Source organism: Canis aureus, chromosome 13 (genome assembly GCF_053574225.1).
Source record: "Canis aureus isolate CA01 chromosome 13, VMU_Caureus_v.1.0, whole genome shotgun sequence".
Classification (NCBI taxonomy): domain Eukaryota; kingdom Metazoa; phylum Chordata; class Mammalia; order Carnivora; family Canidae; genus Canis; species Canis aureus.
This window is the reverse complement of record NC_135623.1, coordinates 12,970,917-12,992,503: the sequence shown is the minus strand read 5'-3', so window position 1 is coordinate 12,992,503 and position 21,587 is coordinate 12,970,917. Positions and strand designations below refer to the sequence as shown.

Below are 21,587 nucleotides of genomic sequence, written 5' to 3'. Positions count from 1 at the left end.
CTAGGGAATCTCATGCTCAAGGAGAGGAAGAGAGACGGGAATGGCCAGGCACTGGAGCGGTCAGAACATACATTTGTGGATTAAGTTTGCTGTCTTATACGAGTACAGTTTGTGGCACCCCAAAACAATTACAATGGCAACTCAAAGACCACTGATCTCAGATCACCATAACAAGTATAATGGAAAAGTTTCAAGTATTGTGAGAATTACCAGAATGTGGTACAGAGACATGACGTGAACAAATGCTGTATGAAAATAGCAGCAGTGGTCCTGCTCAATGCAGGGTTGCCACAAACCTTCAATTTGTAAAAAAAAAAAAAAAAAAAAAAAAAGAAAGCAATATCTGCAAAGCCCAATAAAGCAAAGTGCAATTAAATGAACTATGCTTGTATTGCTTAGTTCAACATTTATTGAATTCCTACAATGTGCTAGTTATTGAATGAGGTATTGAGGAGATAATGATGAACTGGAGATCCATTTCTTCTAAGAATATACAGTCTAGTGGATGAGACAATAATTAAAATGTTGTTTCCGTGTACTTGTGCAAAGTGCTCCCTTATACAGAGGGTCTTGGGTACACCAAGGATGCACCTTCCAGTCTGGGGAATTCCAGAAATGCTTTCCAAAGGAAGTCACACCTAACCTGAGTTTTGAAGGATGAGTAGAATTTAGGGGGAAGAATGAACAATGAATTTAGTATGTGAGATTTTCAATAACTTTAAGACTTAGTACATGGAGATCTGTCAACACACATTTCATTAAAGTGTTTGCTTTGATTTTCTTAAGTGATGTTGGACCAGAATAGCTTCTTGCTTCAAAGTTTTCTCTCCTTAGTGAATTGTCTTTGTTCTTGGTGAAATGCCATAGCAATAAGAACCTGCTATAACTTTCTTTTGTAATCACAGCCCGTTTTACTCAACACCTATTTGTAGCAGAAAAGATGTTTATTTTTTAGGTCCGTGTCTACTTCATAAGAAAGATGAAGTAAGGTTTTTCTATAGTTAAGTATTTCCCAGTCTGTGTTTCCTCAAATTCCTTATCTGCTGAATATTGGTAGATACTTGATTTGAGAAAGAGAGTGTATGTGTGTTTAGGGGAAAAAATAAGTTGGGTAAATGATTAGTTAAACAGATTTATGTATTATAAAGCTCATTAGAGAATTTAATATAACGTACATTGGAATTTTGAGAAGGAGAGATAATACACAGTTTCTTTGGCTTGTGAAATCCTGTCTTTTTGTAGAATATTTTATGAACCATCAATGGAATAATTTGGAATTGCTGCTGTATCTAGATCAGGGTTTCTTACGTTCAACACTATTGATACTTTGGATGGCTACTTCTTTGTAGGGAGCTGTCCTGTTCATTGTAGGATGGTTAGCTGTAGCCCTGGCCCCTACCCATTATATGTCAATAGCACCCTCTGGTGACAGCCAAAAATGTCTCCAGACATTTGTCAGATGTTTCCTGGGGGACGGTATGTCCCCCAGGTTAAGAACCACTGGTGTAGACTGTAAGTTCTTTGAGGGCAAAAGCTCTTCAGAGGTTCCTGAATCTACAGCACAGGCTAGGCATATAATAAGTGAATAAATGTTGAGTAAGTAAACTAGACATTATGATCAAGAAATGTCACATTGTCCAGATTCTAAAAACATTAGATCATAAACAATAAAGCCTGACATTATTGGCATTGTTTCACTATCTAAATTAGCAAGTAAATTAATAAATATAGCTGCTGTTAATCTCCTCCTGCCTGTACAAATTATAATATAGGCTAGTTTGTAAAGGATTAATAGATCTTCTCAAGCCTGAGCATGGCGATTGTCCCTAGAGCTTAGAGATGGTTCTATTTTATTTTATTTTATTTTATTTTATTTATTTATTTTTTGAGATGGTTCTATTTTAAAATGCATGTAATTTGGTGGTGCCCAGCTGGCCCAGTCGGTATAGCATGCAACTCTTGATCTCAGAGTTGTAAGTTTGAGCCCCACATTGAGTGTACATATTACTTAAAAATAAAATCTTTTTAAAAATACATATTATTTTGTAAGCCTAGCTAGAGATCTACTGATGCTCGTAAGAGGTTTTCTACAGGACCGTACATCTGAGAGGAGTTCATCATATTGTATATATAATTTTGATGTCCCCCAGATTCAAAATGATATCTGTATGGCAAAAATATTTGGAAATCCAGAACACCTTAGGTTAAGAGATATCACAAACTTTTTATATCAGGGTATGTTCAGTGAATAATCAGATCTCAATAATTGTATCTATTATTGTTATCATCATCATGATCATGAGGGAATATTATCCTTTATGGCCAAATAGCACATCAAATGTCTTTCAATCTCTTCAGGACCTCCAACCAGCCTGTTTCAGCCACCTCGTCGTCCTGGCCTTGGAACTGTTGGAAAACCAATTCGACTGTTAGCCAACCATTTTCAGGTTCAGATTCCTAAAATAGATGTATATCACTATGATGTGGATATTAAACCAGAAAAAAGGCCTCGGAGAGTCAACAGGTAAGGATTAGAAACAGTAGACTTTTATACATTTAAATGCATATATAACTTATTTATCATGTATATTCTCTAAATTTTTTCAACACGTAGGTTTTGTTTTGTCTCTAAGATGGTAAGTTTCTTGATAGCAGCTTTGTTGTATAATACTTGGTTATCCTCCACAGATTTTAGCAGGGTGCTGGATACATCATTGTTCAATGTGAATAAAAAAGGCAAAAGTTTCTATCCTTGAGGAGCTTATATTCTAGTAGGGGAGAAGACCGAAAATAAATGAATAAGCACCCAAAACATATTACGTGTTAGTTGGGGATAAGTGCTATGAAGAAAAATAAATCAGGGAAAGAAGATAGAGAATGAGGGTAGGGTGAGCCACTGAGGTACTTTTAATAATTTTTGGAGGTAGTTCAACAAGATGTGCTGATGGATGGAACATAGGGTATGAGGGAAGAAATGAGTCAAGATGGATCCCAGGTTTTTGTCCTATGTAAGTGGAAAAATGGAGTTGACATTTATTGGGATGGGGAAAACTCTGGGAGAAGTCAACAAGGCTGGCAGATCAGGAGACCTGTTTTGGACACGTTAGGGCTAAGATATCTATTAGACATCCTAGTGGAGATGTTGAGTGGGAAGTTGAATAGATGAGGTTGGATTCAGGGGAGAGGTCTAGGCTAGAGACAAATATTTGAGAGTCATCACCATGTTGGTGGTAAAGCCATGAGCTGGGTAAGATTGTATGTGGTTAGGAAAAAAAAGACTCCCAAGACTGAGTCCTGGGGCACTGCAGTATTTTAAAATTGGGGCAATGAGGAAGTATTAGCCAGGAGACTGGCATGGGGAGGCCATTGGGATAGGGGAGACCAAGACAGAGCAAGGAGGCAAGGAAAGATGTTTTAAGTTGGAAGAATTTATCATCTAGTATTCAAGGAGCACTGAATTTAGTATTGTGGAGCTTGCTGGAGACCTTGGGAAGAGTAGTTTTGGTGGAGGGAAGGTGGAGAAGGTTTAAGAGAGACAGGAAAAGAGCAGTTAGAGACAACTCCTTTAAAGGGATTTTGACACAAAAGGGGAACAATGAGGAAGAAGTCAGGTTAGGGAAGTTTAATTATTTTGAAGGTGAGAGAAATTATAACACATCCGTATGCTGAAGGAAATAATCCAGTAAAGAGGAAAAATTTGATATAATTCAGGAAAGAGGAAAATTCTGGAGTCATATCCATGAGCACACCAGAGTCAGTAGGTTTATTGTATGACACGCACTGTTCTAAATATTCTGTGTCATTATTCACTTAACGCAACAAACTTTTTGTGGTAGGTGTTAGGATTATTATAATTTTACAAATGAAAAGAAACAGATACGTGGAAGATTCAGTACCTTGTCGAAGGTCATGTAGCTCTAGCACTTTAATCGCTGTGTGAAAAGGGGAAGATGACTTGCCTATTCTGAATTTTTTTTTCCCCTTTTAATATGAAGGCACTTACCATCAGCCCGTTGGTCTCACAAAGATTAACTGAGAATAGAGGTGAAAATATCTCTTCACTATAAACTTACTTATGGTTATAATTTAAGAATGTAAGATGAAAAAAAAAGAATGTAATATGAGAAATTACTCTTCCAATATGAAACTGTATTGTCTTCAGTTAGCTTTTTAAAAATTGGTAATATATGATACTACATTTCTCCATTAGTTTTTTTCAGTTGCATGATTTATTTTATGAATGTGTATCATTTCCGCAGATCTTATCTGCAGAACATTAATGTCTTAGCTAGTGGTGATAGATTTTGGCTTTTAAGATACAGTTCCCACAATGTAGACATTGGTAAGATGCAGAGTTTTCGTTGACTCTAGCGTTCCAAAATCTCACAGACTCAGATCTGTGCACCTTGAACCGTATACTCTAGTTACCCTACAACTGCCTTTAGTTCAGAGCCTGCTTATGGTGTGGTCTGATGTAGTTACAAGAACACTTAGGTAATGCTATGCATGCTTGATTGAATGAAAAATTCTAAAAAGGAAGGAACTACATTGGCAATCCTTATGGAATGAAGATATTTTACATTTTCTTCTCTACACTGCTCAGGAGCACTTTGGAATAAAACAAGTCCATATAAAGAATAATAAACTGCCAGCATTAGGGCAAAGGGGGTTGACTTATTCCTTTGAATATATCTTAGATTCATTGGCCCTCACCATTTCTGAATTTCTGCCTACTTTTTTTTCCTGAAACCCTGATATTTGAGTGAGGATGTTTATTCGCTAACAAATTTATCGTGGTTCAATTGTGAATATTCATGCTAAAGTTAGATACCTAAGATAGATTATTCTCATAAGGCTACATTTGTCATAGGAGAGGATTATGAAAGGCAAGAGTTTGAGAAGATGCCATACATTTTATGCTCTCTTTTTATTCCCTGCTTTTCTTACCATCGCGTAGCTGCTTTTGTTCAGGGGTTGCTATCTTTCTTTAGTTGACCACTGTTGACTGTTTTTTCAATTACTGAAGCCAAGTGTGACTTTTGCTTTTCCTGAGTAGTTTTGAACTCCGTGTAGGTGATTGAGGGGATCATGATAGTTTCCTTACTGCTCACCATTTCCCAAAGCTAACTGCCACTCTCTCCATTACTGTTAAGAGAGGTAGTAGATACAATGGTGCGGCACTTCAAGATGCAGATATTTGGTGATCGGCAGCCTGGCTATGATGGCAAAAGAAACATGTACACAGCACACCCACTGCCAATTGGACGGGACAGGGTAAGTGTTAATAGCCAGGAACCCTTATTAGACTTAGGTCATTTGCATAGGACAGAATGTTTCCCTTTCTAAAGACAACTTAATTCTTAGAGTTGTTTCACACAGTGATGATAGATTTGTTATTGCATCCATATGCCCCTGTCCCCTTAGTGAATCCATAATTGAAGATGAGATGAGCATTAGTGGGAATCCCTGGGTGGCTCAGCGGTTTAGCATCTGCCTTCAGCCCAGGGCGTGATCCTGGAGTCCCGGGATCGAGTCCTGCATCAGGCTCCCTGCATGGAGCCTGCTTCTCCCTCTGCAGTGTCTCTGCCTCTCTCTCTCTCTCTGTCTTTCATGAATAAATAAATAAATAAATAAATAAATAAATAAATAAAAAAAATCTTAAAAAAAGAGATAAGCATTAGAATTTAAGTTGACTCTGATTATTAGGATTAGATTAGGTTGATTACAGATATTTCAGGCTTGTCACATTGCTAATCTATGTGCTATGTGAATCTCAACAATGGAGCAAAAAAATAAATAAAAATAAACAATGGAGCTTTTATAAATTATAGAAAATTATCTAACACCCACTTATGAAAATATTCATAATGTCACAATAACTTATTTTTACAAATTTAGTTTTTAAATTAAAAAATAAATATGTAAATATATACTCATTATAAACTTACTTAGACATCTAAAAATACTGTGATTTCCTGCCTCCCTACCTGCCCCCCCCATCCCATTTTCCTTTTTTAGAGGAAACTAATCATTTGGTATGAATCCTTCAGATATTTTTATGTGCATCAGCTATTTATACATATGCTTATGTATATTTTTATTTGCTTGCATATCATTCTATGATTTGCTTTCTCATTTAACAATATGTCTGGGAAATCTTTCCATTTCTCTACATTTCAATGTACCTTATTCAAATTCTTTTTTATTGTGGTTAAGTATGTACAACATAAAATTTACTGTTTTAACCATTTTGAAGTTTAAATGTACAATTTGGGGGTGCCTGGGTGGCTCAATGATTGAGCATCTGCCTTCGGCTCAGGTCGTAATCCTTGGGTCCCGGGATCAAGTCCCGCGTTAGGCTCCCTGCGGGGAGCCTGCTTCTGCCTCTGACTATATCTCTGCTTCTCTTTCTGTCTCTCATGAATAAATAAATTTTTAAAATCTTTAAAAAAATAATGGGGCACCTGGGTGGTTCAGTGGTTGAATGTCTGCCTTTGGCTCAAGGTGTGATCCTTGGGTGCTGGGATCGAGTCCTGCATCAGGGTCCCCACAGGGAGCCTGCTTCTCTCTCTGCTATGTCTCTACCTCTCTCTGTATCTCTCATGAATAAATAAATAAAATATTTTAAATGTACAATTCAGTGGCATTTAGCGTATTCACACTGTTGTGCAATTGTAACCACTATAGTTCTCCAAAACATTTTTATCATCCCAGACTGAAAGTAGATATCCATTAGGCAATATGTTCTCCTCTTGCCTTCCCCCATGTCCTGGTATCCACTATTCTACCTTAGGTCTTGGGGCATCTGTGAGGCTCAGTGGGTTTAGCGTCTATCTCTTGTTTTGGGCTTAGGTCATGATCTCAGGGTTGTGAGATCGAGCCCCATGTCGGGCTCCCACTGAGCATGGAGGCTGATTAAGATTCTCTCCCTCTCCCTTTGCCTCTGCCCTTTCTGTCCCTATAAATTTGACTATTCTAAGTACTTCTTATAAGTGGAATCATACAATATTTGTCCCTCTGTGTCTGGCTTTTTTCACTTAGCATAATATTTTCAAAGGTTCATCCATGTTGTAGCATTCATCTTATATCCAAACTATTATGTAATAGTTCATATTAAATTATTCTTCTATTGATGGACACTTATGTTGTTTCCAATGTTTTTCAATTACAGAAAGTGCTAAGATAAATATCCTTATGAATATACAATGTTGAATACTCCTGGGAGCTTTCTTTCATTCTCTGTAAATATGTGTATGTAAATACAATTTTTTTCCCCTTAGGTTGATATGGAAGTGACCCTTCCAGGTGAGGGTAAAGACCAAACCTTTAAAGTGTCTGTTCAGTGGGTATCAGTTGTAAGCCTTCAGTTGCTTTTAGAAGCTTTGGCTGGGCACTTGAATGAAGTCCCAGATGACTCAGTACAAGCACTTGATGTTATCACAAGACACCTTCCCTCCATGAGGTTAGTACCTAAGTTTGAGTTCATTCCCACAAATGTCAGATTGATTAATTTATTTGGTAGGTTGCATTGGTGCCATTGAGAAGTTTCTGCATAAATCACAGTTCAAACTTAGTTTCAGGTTTGTTTAGAAAATTGAGAGTAAAATGAAAGACCTTTCGACTTTTTGATTATGAAACATGCCAACTCATTCCTTCAGGTACACTCCGGTGGGTCGTTCTTTTTTCTCACCTCCCGAAGGTTATTACCACCCTCTGGGAGGGGGCAGAGAGGTCTGGTTTGGCTTTCATCAGTCTGTGAGACCTGCTATGTGGAATATGATGCTCAATATTGACGGTACAATAGAATTATCTTTTTACTCTTTTTCCTTTTGGCTAGTTTTTGTGGTGCTTTCCCTTTCTCTGAACTGAAGCTAAGTACCCTTCCTCTCTGTTTGTTAGTGTCTGCAACTGCTTTCTACCGGGCTCAGCCTATCATTGAGTTCATGTGTGAGGTTTTAGACATTCAGAACATCAATGAACAGACCAAACCGCTAACAGATTCCCAGCGTGTCAAGTTTACCAAAGAAATCAGAGGTAGGTATTTACATTACAGCAGCCTCAGAAAGGCAGCTCAGCATGGTGCAAGGAGCAGGGTTTTGGAGTCTGACACACCTGGGTTTCCGTCCCATCCCAACCAGTTCTATCAGTGGGACCTCGGGTTAGTCCCTTAACCATCATGAGTCTTAATTTATTCATCTCTAAGGCAAAGATAATAATATGTATCTTTAAGTTTGTTGTGAGACTTAAATGCAGTGAGATATACAAGGCTTCTTGCCCAGTAGCTGGCACACATCAGGCACTCTTACCCCTACCCACTTAAAAACTTCCATTTTATTTTATTTATTTATTTTATTATATTCTTTTGAACTTCCATCTTAATAAAATAACACAAGTTCATTCTCCTTTGAAATTTATTTTCTTATTATTAGGTACCTTCTCTTACTACAACATGAGCTTCATTAGGGCTGTCTCTAGACCCAATACTAAATACTAGAATAGTTGGTGTTTAGTAGATATTTATTGAACGAATTAATAATGTAGGTTGCACATCCTAAGTCCTCTGGGTTCTAAGATTTTCTTCTTAGCTGAGACTTTGCCTCTACATGATGAAATTGTTCCCATATCCTTGAAACTTTCATCCTGTGACAATGCCATGCCTTTCCGAAAACAACGTTCGAGCCTGTTTTCATCACTATGATTTTAATTAATACCTGATGTTTTGACTTTTATTTTTTAATTTCAGGTCTTAAAGTTGAGGTGACCCACTGTGGACAAATGAAACGAAAATATCGAGTTTGTAATGTGACTAGACGGCCAGCCAGTCATCAAACGTATGTTAACCACATCTAAAATGGTACCGTTATATTTTTGGTAACAGAGGAAGTAGCTCTAATCATTAGAGAAAATGGTAGCCCGTATTGCAAGTTTCAAAATCACTGAGGTCATCACTTTTAAGTACCCAAGCTTTAAAAAACGTTTTAAATATTTTTGATAGGGACATTTAAAAAACCTATTTCTTGCCTTTGATTCATTTCACTTCTTAAATGGAGGATGCCAACCACAGATCAACTTTTATATAACAATGTAGAGTCATCATTATGCATGTCCCAAGGGATATGTTAAGTCCTATAAGTCATATAAGGCTGTCATGAGAAGATATTGCTTTGTGTTTTGTTTGGATTTTTCTCTTTTTTTGTAGCTAGCTGCCACTTCTTCCAGCTGCCAGTATGTATGGCATGCCTCCAGCAGCTACTCATTTCCATTTTCCAGTCTTATTTCTCTAGCCACCTAACTTCTGATCCACTGTGAACTATGCATAATGAGAAAATATATATGAAAATGCTTTTAATTTACTGTATATGTAAGTTTTGTTCTTGTAAACAAGGTCTTTAAACTGATTTCTGACATAAATAAATATTGGCCCCTCCAAGTAAAGAGCATGAACTTAAATATATAAACTTAATATTATTTTGCTTAGTCAGAAGCTTTTTATTTGTTTGTTTATATTCTAGTTTTTGCTTTAGATCCGTGGTTCTCAATTTTTAAACTTAGTGTACATCAAAATCACTGGGAGGGCTTTGTTCTAGATAGAAGTTTTTGGGTGACTTCTGGATAAATGTGGCATATTAATTCAGTATGATTTGAATAAATTCTTTTGTATGAACCCATATGTACCTGATATGAATTTCTTAAGAGTTATAAAGTGATAGTCCATGTATTTTTCATATCATAATATTGCCTTCGTTCTCTAGGGGGAAAAAAGTTACTGAAACCTTATGAAGTCACTATTGAGAAGTTTAGTTTTTGTTTCAAGAACTGTATCTTTTTCATTAATTACTTCACGTAGCCTTGTAAGAATAATTACAGATTTATATAATCTTTACATGAAAATTAAAAGCACATATATTGGGCAGTCCGGGTGGCTCAGCGGTTTAGTGCTGCCTTCAGCCCAGGGTGTGATCCTGGAGACCCAGGATCGAGTCCCACGTTGGGCTCCCTGCGTGGAGCCTGCTTCTGCCTCTGCCTGTGTGTCTGCCTCTCTCTGTGTGTGTCTCTCATGAATAAATAAACAAAATCTTAAAAAAAAAAAACCTCTGTATTTAAATATTACATAGATGATCCTTGCTGCATTGTTATATTGTGGGACTGTAACAGTTAAGAAAGCAGATTAAAGTTATTATTATACCAAGTATCTGAGATAATTACCCACCTGAAAGAGCCAAAGACAGAGAATCTCTTAAATCATGCTCCCCAATTTATATCAAATATCCTGGCACGGACTCAGTTTCATGTATTTGGCCTTTTTGCCGCCAAATCCACATATATTTGTCCTGGTTTGGAATCTGGAAATGCAGTCCCAATAACTGTGTTACACTCATTTTACAAAAAGTTCTCTTAAGCAAATAAAACTCCTGTGTGGATGATCCCAAGTCATTATTTGATTTTAATCATTTAATAAGCCAGCAAGAGATCATATATGTATCTGTAGGTGTTCACTGGCCTCTAGTGAGTTTGTATTTTCTGGTTCTCCTTTTAACTTTTTAAGTTTTAATATAATATTTTTCTCGGGATCCCTGGGTGGCGCAGTGGTTTAGCGCCTGCCTTCGACCAAGGGCACGATCCTGGAGACCCGGGATCGAATCCCACGTCGGGCTCCCGGTGCATGGACCCTGCTTCTCCCTCTGCTCTGCCTGTGTCTCTGCCTCTCTCTCTGTTGTCTATCATGAATAAATAAATAAAATCTTTAAAAAAAAATAATATTTTTCTCATCCTAGCGTCCACAAAGATGGAAATTCCAAGAATCACTGTTCTCGTTAAATACTAAAATGACTTAAGTGAAACTGGTCAAATAAAGATTGACCTTTGTTTTTTAATGATCAAGGTAGAAAATGTTAGGCGTCTGTTTGCTTATTTAAGAAAAAAGGAACCTTAAAAAAAAAAAAAAAAAAAAAAAGAACCTGAAGACATTTCTTTTTTCTTTTTTTTTTCTGAAGACATTTCTAAAAAGATATTCTCTCCCATAGTTTTCCCTTACAGTTGGAAAATGGTCAAGCTATGGAATGTACAGTAGCTCAATATTTTAAGCAGAAGTATAGTCTGCAGCTGAAATACCCGCATCTTCCCTGTCTCCAAGTGGGACAAGAACAAAAACATACATATTTGCCACTTGAGGTAAGCTAAACTAAACTTTGTTTTGGGAGATCTGCCAATCTCTTGAATGAGTTAAAAAAAAAAATCCAAAAACATAAAAAAAAATCCTGTTCTAACTAGTGGTAGGAATTTAGTATGAATTTCTAAAATATTTTGGGCAGGAGCACCTGGGTGGCTCAGTCCATTGAGTATCTGACCTGGTTTCAGATGAGGTCATGATCTTGGGTTTGTGGGATTGAGCCTGCCCTGGGCTCTTGGCTCAGCAGGGAGTCTGCTTCTCTCCCTCTCCCTCTCCCTCTCCCTCTGCTACTACCTCCCACTTGCATGTTTGCGTGTGTGTGCACACTCTCCCCCTCTCTCTCTCTAATGAATAAATAAATCTTCAAAAAAATAAATAAGATATTTTAGGCAGATAGCTCCATTAGGTAATACCATTTTCGTGTTTTGGGGGAATGGAAGGTACAGTTCAGCCAAGGCTTACAGTATTGAAACTCATCGCACAAATAAATTTCCCTTTGCTTCTCTGCAGGTCTGTAATATCGTGGCAGGACAGCGATGCATCAAGAAACTCACAGACAATCAGACTTCCACGATGATCAAAGCTACAGCCAGATCTGCTCCTGACAGACAGGAAGAAATCAGCAGACTGGTCAGTAAGGCCTGGTCTTCACAATCAGCTCACTTTCAGATGAGAAAACGAGACAGTGGAAAACTCCTGGTGGGACACAGTTACTCTTTGGTTTTTATATACGCAGGCTTTCCTGTTCTTTAGGTGAAGAGTAACAGCATGGTGGGTGGACCGGATCCATACCTTAAAGAATTTGGTATTGTTGTCCACAATGAAATGACAGAGCTGACAGGCAGGGTACTCCCAGCACCAATGCTGCAGTACGGAGGCCGGGTAAGCGTCTTACTCTGTTCAGCACGCTCCTTACAGTCGAAAAGACAATCATCCAGGGTTTCTCCTTTACACCACACCGAATTTACCCATAGTTTGGCTCATTATTGCTTTTTGTCTTTTGGCTAATACCAAATAGAGTTTTGTTTATCCCCTCCTCAACAGTAAAATGGCCTTAGATTGTAATGTCTTTTCTCTTTTCTTTTGTTTCTTTTCTTTTTTTCTTTTTCTTTTTTTTTTTTTTAAAGAATAAAACGGTAGCCACACCCAACCAGGGTGTCTGGGACATGCGAGGAAAGCAGTTTTATGCTGGCATTGAAATTAAAGTTTGGGCAGTTGCTTGTTTTGCGCCTCAGAAACAATGTAGGGAAGATTTACTAAAGTGAGTATCTTCATGTTTTCAGCTTAGTAATATCCCTTCCAGATATGAAAATACCATCTTTACGTGAATGTGCTGTGTGCACTGGCACTAAATCCCTGACTCCTATACTGATGCCATCTGGCTATAGGGAAAAAGACCTTGTATTACAGTAAATTGCAAACTTGGGAATGACATTCAGAATCTGACTCAATGTCCTTATATTTAGAGCAGAAATTTGTGATTAACAAGGCGGAAGCAGTGACTGTTGACAAACTCTTGAGTTCTTAGTGAAGCTTCCTTTGGTATTAATTGTATCTCTTCAGCTAAGATAAAAACTAGTCCATTTTTTTAATCATTATAATTTGCTAGTGAGCTTGTTTTACTGCAGGGTCACTGACTGAGATCATTGGTTCGTGTCTTAAAGATGCAGCTATCTATAGAAAGGAAGTTAGTGAGAAGGGTGGAAAAAAATCAAGGCAGGAGAAGGGAACTGGATGAAAGAAAGGAATCTTACAAAATTTTGGCAAATACATGAAAGAAATTATTCTGAAAGCTTTATGCATAGATTAAAGTAACTTTTCAAACCCAAAACGTGAAACTTCACAATGAATTGTTTTTTTTAAAGTGATGATTTCTTTTGATATTGTTATTGAATCAAATCTGTTGCAAGTTTGAATGTAATCCTAAATATACCAATTTTGTATTTCCATATTCTCAGAACACAAGCTTACCCAGCCATTCTTGTGCCTGGCTTACCAAAGTACACATTACCTGAGATTTTGACTTTGCTTTTCTTTAGTTCAGAAGTACTGACTTGAATGTTTAAAAAAAAAAGAAAAAAATATTTGAACAGAAATGCTATCCTAGTTCCTGGGGCCCAGTTGAGGCATAATTATTTAAAGTTTCAAAATGATGATATGATCGCTTGCTAATACAGATTCTGGTGCATTATAATTACAGTGATGTAATTGCCAGCCCATCTTTGGCAACCAGTTAAAGATTTTTTATTTGTTTATTTTTAATTTTGGCTAAGAATGTACAGAACTGAAAGAAGTATCTTAGTGGAAAATATATGCTAGGCACATACTCTGAAATGAAAGCACTGTGCCATTGGTTCTATTTTAACAGGAGTTTCACTGACCAGCTCCGTAAAATCTCTAAGGATGCAGGGATGCCCATCCAGGGTCAGCCGTGTTTCTGCAAGTATGCACAAGGTGCAGACAGCGTGGAGCCCATGTTCAAACATCTGAAAATGACCTATGTGGGCCTACAGCTAATCGTGGTTATCTTGCCTGGGAAGACACCGGTGTATGGTATGGACCCCTTTAATGTTGTATGAGGGATGATTTCAAGGAGTAGAAAAGGATAAGCTAGGTCATGCTGTAGTCACAAACAACTCCAAACTCTCAGTGGCTCAAAGCATCAAAGATTTTTTTTTTCTTCTACTGTGTGTCCTTTGAGGTGGACTGTGGCCTCTGTTTGATGCTATCGTGTCATTTTCACTCTGAGACCCAGGTTGGTAGAGCCATCGCTATTTGGAATGTTGCTGGCCCCATGGCAGAGAGAAAAGAGAGCTCTGGAAGGCTCTTAACATTTGCAGCTTCTTGACCACAACCAGCCACCTGGCTCCTTCCCAACCTTTGTGCAGGAATCACGAATGGGGGCCTAGAAATGCAGTGGGAATGAGCATGGGGCAAGCGGTGTGATGCTACCGTAGCCCTCAAAGGCAGGAAGACTCAGAATGTTTGGTGAAAAGCACTTAGGAATATCAGGGCGGGGAAGAGTGGGTGAGCCTACCCCTTCCAGAAATGAAGCTATTTAGTTTGTATGTAGTAGAACAAGAGTGATAGGAAGGTCTTCTGGCTATCACCTAAATAAAGGATTCGGGAACTACAGACCAGCTGTTTGATCTTTATAAGATGTCTTTGCTGCCCTCTGTAGTAATTTCTCTTGTTATTGTCTGTTTACCTCTTGCATTTAGAGGAAAAAGAGGAGGCGGGTGGGAGAGAAATACTTAGAAGTCAAAGAGCTGATGTGTTACACTGAGAGAGAAGGCCAGGGAGATGGATTCCTTTGCCAGACCAGTCCTGTGGAAAAAGTAACCTCAAGGGATTGAGTTAGTGGTGGCAGGTAGCATCCAAGAGCAAAGGAAGTCAGCTACCTTCAGTGCCTGCAGGAGGGAAGAAAAGGGGAAATTGCCCTGGGGGCTTAGCAGGTGACACAACCACACCTAGCACAGTGTACAGTATGTATAGGCATTCTGTAAATGTTTATGTGGGGATTTTTTTTCCCCACATTTTTTAGATGATAGATTTTTTTCCTCTACTCTTAGTAATTAGGAGAATATTTCAACATTTTTAAATTAATGAATGAATTTATCCTTGTAGCGGAGGTGAAACGTGTTGGAGATACCCTCCTGGGTATGGCCACACAATGTGTCCAAGTAAAAAATGTGGTGAAGACCTCGCCCCAAACTCTTTCCAACCTTTGCCTGAAGATAAATGCAAAGCTCGGAGGAATTAACAACGTGCTTGTACCTCATCAAAGGTAAGATTCTGAACTCTGTTTTTCTCTACTTTGTTTTAAGATCAAATGTAGTGTAACCTATAGTAAAGCACACAAATCTCAAACATGGATCTCAACTACTTTTTTCTTATGTGTATATAAGCATTCATGTAGCCACTACTTAGGTGAAGATCTAGAACGTTTCCAGCACTGTGTCAGGCTTCCCTGTGGCCCCTCCCAATAGGTAACCCCCAAAGGTAACCACTATCACCATAGATTCGTTTTGCCTATTTTTTTTTAATTTTTATTTATTTATGATAGTCACACACACAGAGAGAGAGAGAGAGAGAGAGAGAGGCAGAGACACAGGCAGAGGGAGAAGCAGGCTCCATGCACTGGGAGCCCGACGTGGGATTCGATCCCGGGTCTCCAGGATCGTGCCCCGGGCCAAAGGCAGGCGCTAAACCGCTGCGCCACCCAGGGTTCCCCGTTTTGCCTATTTTTGAACTTCATATAAATGGAACCAAACAACATGTAATATTTTGTGTCCATCTTCTTTCGCCCATCATTATGTGTCTGGAATTCATTCGTGTTACTGTATTTAAGTATAGTGTATTCTTTTTCATCATTGTGTATTATTTCATTATATGAATATACCACTGAATTTTAAACTATTGTACCATTGATGGATATTTTCGTACATTTATTATACAGCTTTTCTATGTTTTTTGGTGGACTTAAGTATTCTTTCTCCTGAGTATATATCCAAGAGTAGAATTGCTAAATTAGAGAGAGTACATACATACAGTCAGAAAGTTTTCCAGAGTGATTGCACCAGTTTACGCTCCCATGGAGAGTTCTAGTTGCTTCATATTCTTGCTTCATATTCTTACCAACACTTGGTAGTATCAATCCTTTTAACTTTAGCCATTTTGTTTGGGGGCAGTAGTATCTCCTTGTAGTTTTAATTTGCATTCCCCCGATAATGCATCATATTGAATACAATTTCACATGTTTATTGGCTATTCAGATATCCTCTTTTTTGACAGGCTTGTTCAGTTCTTGGCCATTTCTTAGTTTGTGTTGTCTTTTCATTCATTTGTATTTCTCTTATCTATTGAGATAATATCTGACTTGTTAACTCTAAAGTGTTTTCTTTTTTTTTTCTTTTTTCTTTTCTTTCTAAAGTGTATTCATGGGATCCCTGGGTGGCGCAGCGGTTTGGCGCCTGCCTTTGGCCCAGGGCGCGATCCTGGAGACCCGGGATCGAATCCCACATCAGGCTCCCGGTGCATGGAGCCTGCTTCTCCCTCTGCCTATGTCTGTGCCTCTCTCTCTCTCTCCCTGTGTGACTATCATAAATAAATAAAAATTTAAAAAATAAAAAAAATAAAGTGTATTCATGTGAAATTCTATATGTGAAAGTGATTTGAGAAATTTAGCTTAGGGCTGTGGTGTTCATCATTGCTATTCTGGACAAGAATATGAAACTGAGTGCCTTGCTCTTATACATATTCCAGTACTTTTGAATTAAATTATTTATTTTGAATAAAATTTATAGGTGACAAAATCCTTCCTACAAGATTGCTAGATGAGGTATACAGACCATAGGGGAAGTTGACCTAAATTCTGAAATCATTTCATTTGACTCCAAACATTTGAAACATAGCATAGTAGTTTAGAGTACATACCTTGGTGTCTGACTTCCTAGGTTTGGATTCCAGCTTTACTGCTTCCTAGTTTTGGGGGTATTTTTATTTTTTATTTTTTTATTTTTATTTATTTATTTATTTATTTTTAATTTTTAAAAATTTTAAATTTTTATTTATTTATTTTACTGCTTCCTAGTTATTGTAAGCTTGGGCAAGCTTCTTAATCTCTTCTGTCTCATTTTTTCCTATCTGAAAAATTGAAATAATAATTGTACCACCCTCATAGGATTGTTTTGATGACTAAATGAGTTACTACAAAGAAAGTGCTTAGCACAGTGGCTGGTACATAGTATATGTAAGCTGTTATTCTGTTTATGTGTATGTATGTTACAGATTTATGTTTGCTGCTGTACTGCTGTGTGCCAGGCCCATGTTGCCTCATGATACATACAGAGAAATATAACACAGCCTCTGCCCTCATGGAGGTGTCTATTTTTGAGTACCCATCATATGAGGTTTTCAGATTTAGGATGTCTCCTATATTATGTTTTAAGAGTCAGTACTCAGTTCTAAATCCTACTGTTAAGAATTTACCAGAGAAGCATACATGATATTTTTCTCCTTGATTCCTAGACAAATCAGTGCCAAATAAATGAATTCATTCTTTCAATAAATATTTGTTTGTTTATTTATATAAAATATTTTTATAGAGAGAGAGAGAGAGAGAGAGCAAGCACAAGCAGGGAGAGAGGCAGAGGGAGAAGCAAACTCCCCCCCTGAGCAGGGAGTCCAGTGCAGAGCTTGATCCCGGGACCCTGGGATCATGACCTGAGGTGAAGGCAGACACTTAACTAACCGAGCCACACAGGTGCCCCTCAACAAATATTTACTGAGTGTCCACTGTGAGCTAGTCAGTGTTCCAGGCACTTGGGATACTGCAGTGAATAAGACAAAACAAAATTCCTGCCCTTGTGGAACTTATATTCTTGTGTGTGTGCGTGTGTGCGTGTGTAGAAATAAATACGAGCTAAATTAAATGGAGTGTCTAGCTGGCTCAGTCAGTGGAGTATATGACTCTTGATCTTGGGCTTGTGAGTTTGGGCCCCACATTGGGTGTAGAGATTACTAAAAATAAAATCTTTAACAAGGGGCAGTGGAAAGGGAGGTGGGCGGGGGGTTGGGGTGACTGGGTGATGGGCACGGGGCGGGGGGCACTTGGTGGGATGAGCACTGGGTGTTTTGTTATATGTTGCAAATTGAACTCCAATAAATAAAAAATAACTAACTAACTAACTAACTAAATAAATAAATAAATATATATCTTTAAAAAATAATTGAGTAGGGGCAGCCCCGGTGGTGCAGCGGTTTAGCTCTGCCTGCAGCCCAGGGTGTGATCCTGGGGACCCGGGATCGAGTCCCACATCGGGCTCCCCACAGGGAGCCTGCTTCTCCCTCTGTCTGTGTCTCTGCCTCTCTCTCTCCGTGTCTCTATGAATAAATAAATGAAATCTTTAAAAAAAAATAATAATTGAGTAAAATATGTGGTATAAGGGATGAATGCTACTGGTAAAAGTAAAATAGGAAAGTGGACAGACTCAATTCTCTTCTCTAGGCCTCACATCTTGAAGAGCATTGGGGGTTTTGACCCCGTTCCATGTAAATTCTGTAATACTGTATCCATTGTAGCAATCCTAGGATCCCAAGAGAGTTTGTTCTAGGGAAGTCTTCCCTTTACACATAGAGATTTTGTTGAATTTGGCTCAGGTCCTCTTTTTAAATTCTTCCCTTTCTGAGGTGGCTCAGTGGTTGAACATCTGCCTTTGGTGCAGGGTGTGATCCTGGGGTCCTGGGATCGAGTCCCACATCGGGCTCCCTGCATGGAGCCTGCTTCTCCTTCTGCCTGTGTCTCTGCCTCTCTGTGTGTGTGTCTCTCATGAACAAATCAATAAAATCTTTAAGAAAATAAAAATAAAAATAAAATAAATTCTTCCCTTCCTATTATAGAAGAACCATGTTGACTTGTTTTTTTTTTGTGTGTGTTTTTTTTTTTTTTTTAATAGTTCATTTATTTGAAAGAGAAAGAGAGGCAGCAGGGGAAGGAGCAGTAGGAGAGGGAAAGAGAGACTCTCCAGCAGACTCCATGCTGAGCACAAAGCCCAACACAGGCCTTGATCCCAGTCCCTTGAGCCAAAACCAAGAGTTGGGCACTCCACCAACTGAGCCATCCAGCGCCCCACCCATGTGGACTTCTTAAGTGAATTCCGATTCATTGCAGGAGGGGCACAGACACTCAATGGGCCTCAGAGTTCTCACCCAATGTGAACAAGACCTTATTCTGTGGTGTAAAATTATACCTGATGAGCTTGAAAATACAGATTTTCACCTACATGTGTCAGTGTCAGTGTCTCCTTCCATCTGAGCAGGCCCTCGGTGTTCCAGCAGCCTGTCATCTTCCTGGGAGCGGATGTCACACACCCCCCAGCCGGGGACGGAAAGAAGCCTTCCATTGCTGCTGTCGTTGGCAGTATGGATGGCCACCCCAGCCGGTACTGTGCCACCGTCCGGGTGCAGACCTCCCGCCAGGAGATCTCCCAGGAGCTCCTCTATAGCCAGGAGGTAATTCAGGACCTTACTAACATGGTTCGAGAGCTGCTGATCCAGTTCTACAAATCCACACGCTTCAAACCCACTCGGATCATCTACTACCGAGGAGGGGTATCGGAGGGACAAATGAAGCAGGTACTCGGATTACCCGCAGTTGCCTGGGGGGTTTCTGGGTGTCTGATGGAGCTGCCACTCCAGGTAAACCAGATCTGGGAGATGCCAGGTGAGTTCGCAATTAAATGTCATTCTCTTTCTGACTCCTAGGTAGCCTGGCCAGAGCTCATAGCCATCCGGAAGGCATGTATTAGCTTGGAGGAAGACTACCGGCCAGGAATAACCTACATCGTGGTGCAGAAGAGACACCACACACGACTCTTCTGTGCAGATAAAACAGAAAGGGTAAGAAACCTGTAGGACCCTCACTGTCTGGTGCAAGTGAATATGTTTTCAAATGAGCTTACCTACAATTTGTCCCTAAAACCAGAAGTGTAATAATAATAATAATAATTTAATAAATATACTCACTCCAGTTGAGCATAGATGATCACTTCTGAATGGTACAGGTTTTGAGAGTTAGTATATCTCTTGCAGGACAGAGTGCTGGCTTCTAGAGTTTTAAGGGGGAGGGGTCCCACAAACATGCCAAGATTATACTATACAGGCAGACTCCAAACGGGTGGTTTATCTATTTGAACTTTATTTATCATTTGCTGCTTTTTTGCCACCAGTGCCTACGGCATGGTTCTATAATATATAGAAGAATTTCTCTTCCAAATGGTTTTATACTGGTACATAGATCAGTGCAGGGGATTCTTGGGGTACACTGAATACTTTTAATGTCATACTTACTAACCATTAAGCAAGTTAACTTCTCTAAGCTGTAATGTTCTCATCTGTAAAATGTAGTCAGAAGAATACCTATCTCACAGGGTTGTTAGAAGGATTAAAGTAATAAATGAATATTAATTTGGAGTTCAACTCCCAGCATTTGACTAAGAAGCATTTTGTATAATTGATTTATAGTCTGTGATTTATGTGTAACCTTGCTAAATTATAAATACATAATATTGGATGACTTTGCTTCGATGATATTTTCTATAACGTTATTTCATCTTTTCCAAGCCCTCCCTGATCCACCCTCAAGAGACCAGTTCTTTCTGTTGTTTAATCTTGTCATCTTGTGGGTCCCTCCCATTATTTTCTAGTCCGCCCTTAGTTTTTGTCTCCAATCCAAGGCTGAGCTGTTTCTCTTTGAAACATCGGAACACTAAGGTTTTCTCCTTGGGCTCCGGTTCCACCAGTCAGCTCAGGTTCCAAGTGTTGTCTTCTGAATTGCTCAAATCCCGACTCAGTAGTACTTCTGAGACCTCCACTATTACAAATTCTCCAAACTCTTGCCCGAGCTCTGGTCACAGAACACCCTGCCACCTCTCCATCCCTCCATCAAATTGCTGTCTGTGTAGCTCTCGGAACTGGATTATCTTCCTAAAGCCCAGGCTACCTCATCATTTTGTCCTTTACCATTCTCTGTCACTCCTAACCTTCCAGAGGCTGATAATCCCAGTCCTTGGTCTCCCCCACTCCCTTGACACTTACCAACATCTCCAGTTCTCTACTCATGCCTCTTGCCAATCTCAACTCGGGATCAGTCCACTTACCCATTTCCTTTGCTTCAACTCTTAGGCCAATGGACACTATTGTGGAAGAAAGTCATTGAATGATGAATTGATATTGCAGACTCATGATGACAGATCTCAGGCAGCCTTTGATGCTGCAGTTTCTCCATTTGTCCAGTTCCCCGTAGCATGTATTCCAAACCTTCACTCCTGAACTCCTCAGCCTGATAAAGCAACACTTTATCTTGCCAGCAATAGAACAACCTTCTATTTCCCCAGAAAACAACATCTAGAAGCCATGAGGTTTTTTTTTTTTTAAGATTTTATTTGTTTATTCATAAGAGACAGAGAGATGCAGAGGGAGAAGCAGGCTCCATGCAGGGAGCCCGATGTGGGACTTGATCCTGGGGCCCCAGGATCACGCCCTGGGCTGAAGGCAGGAGCTAAACCACTGAGCCACCCAGGCTGCCCTAGAAGCTATGAGTTTTATCAGCTTCTTCTCTTCTACATTTTTTTTAAAGATTTATTTAGGGATCCCTGGGTGGCGCAGCGGTTTGGCGCCTGCCTTTGGCCCAGGGCGTGATCCTGGAGACCTGGGATCGAATCCCACGTCGGGCTCCCGGTGCATGGAGCCTGCTTCTCTCTCTGCCTCTCTCTCTCTCCATGTCTATCATAAATAAATAAATCTTTAAAAAAATAAAAATAAAAAAAATAAAGATTTATTTAGCTATTTTAGTGTGAGAGAGAGTGCGAGCTGCAGGAAGGGCAGAGGGGGAGAGAGAGGGAAGCTGACTTCCCGC

General features: G+C 39.2%; 1 protein-coding gene across 1 annotated transcript in view; it reads left to right on the top strand.

The window, feature by feature from the left end:
• LOC144281894 (protein argonaute-4) overlaps nucleotides 1-21,587 on the top strand; it is a 39,617-nt gene that overhangs the window by 6,444 nt on the left and 11,586 nt on the right. The window contains exons 2-15 of the mRNA XM_077844783.1: nucleotides 2,359-2,524; nucleotides 5,154-5,274; nucleotides 7,281-7,462; nucleotides 7,659-7,795; nucleotides 7,900-8,034; nucleotides 8,744-8,831; nucleotides 11,025-11,172; nucleotides 11,681-11,800; nucleotides 11,924-12,052; nucleotides 12,298-12,431; nucleotides 13,539-13,723; nucleotides 14,798-14,957; nucleotides 18,991-19,306; nucleotides 19,436-19,570. Of these exons, the coding sequence (XP_077700909.1) occupies nucleotides 2,359-2,524; nucleotides 5,154-5,274; nucleotides 7,281-7,462; nucleotides 7,659-7,795; nucleotides 7,900-8,034; nucleotides 8,744-8,831; nucleotides 11,025-11,172; nucleotides 11,681-11,800; nucleotides 11,924-12,052; nucleotides 12,298-12,431; nucleotides 13,539-13,723; nucleotides 14,798-14,957; nucleotides 18,991-19,306; nucleotides 19,436-19,570 (2,156 nt within the window). The remainder of the gene's footprint in view (nucleotides 1-2,358; nucleotides 2,525-5,153; nucleotides 5,275-7,280; nucleotides 7,463-7,658; nucleotides 7,796-7,899; nucleotides 8,035-8,743; nucleotides 8,832-11,024; nucleotides 11,173-11,680; nucleotides 11,801-11,923; nucleotides 12,053-12,297; nucleotides 12,432-13,538; nucleotides 13,724-14,797; nucleotides 14,958-18,990; nucleotides 19,307-19,435; nucleotides 19,571-21,587) is intronic.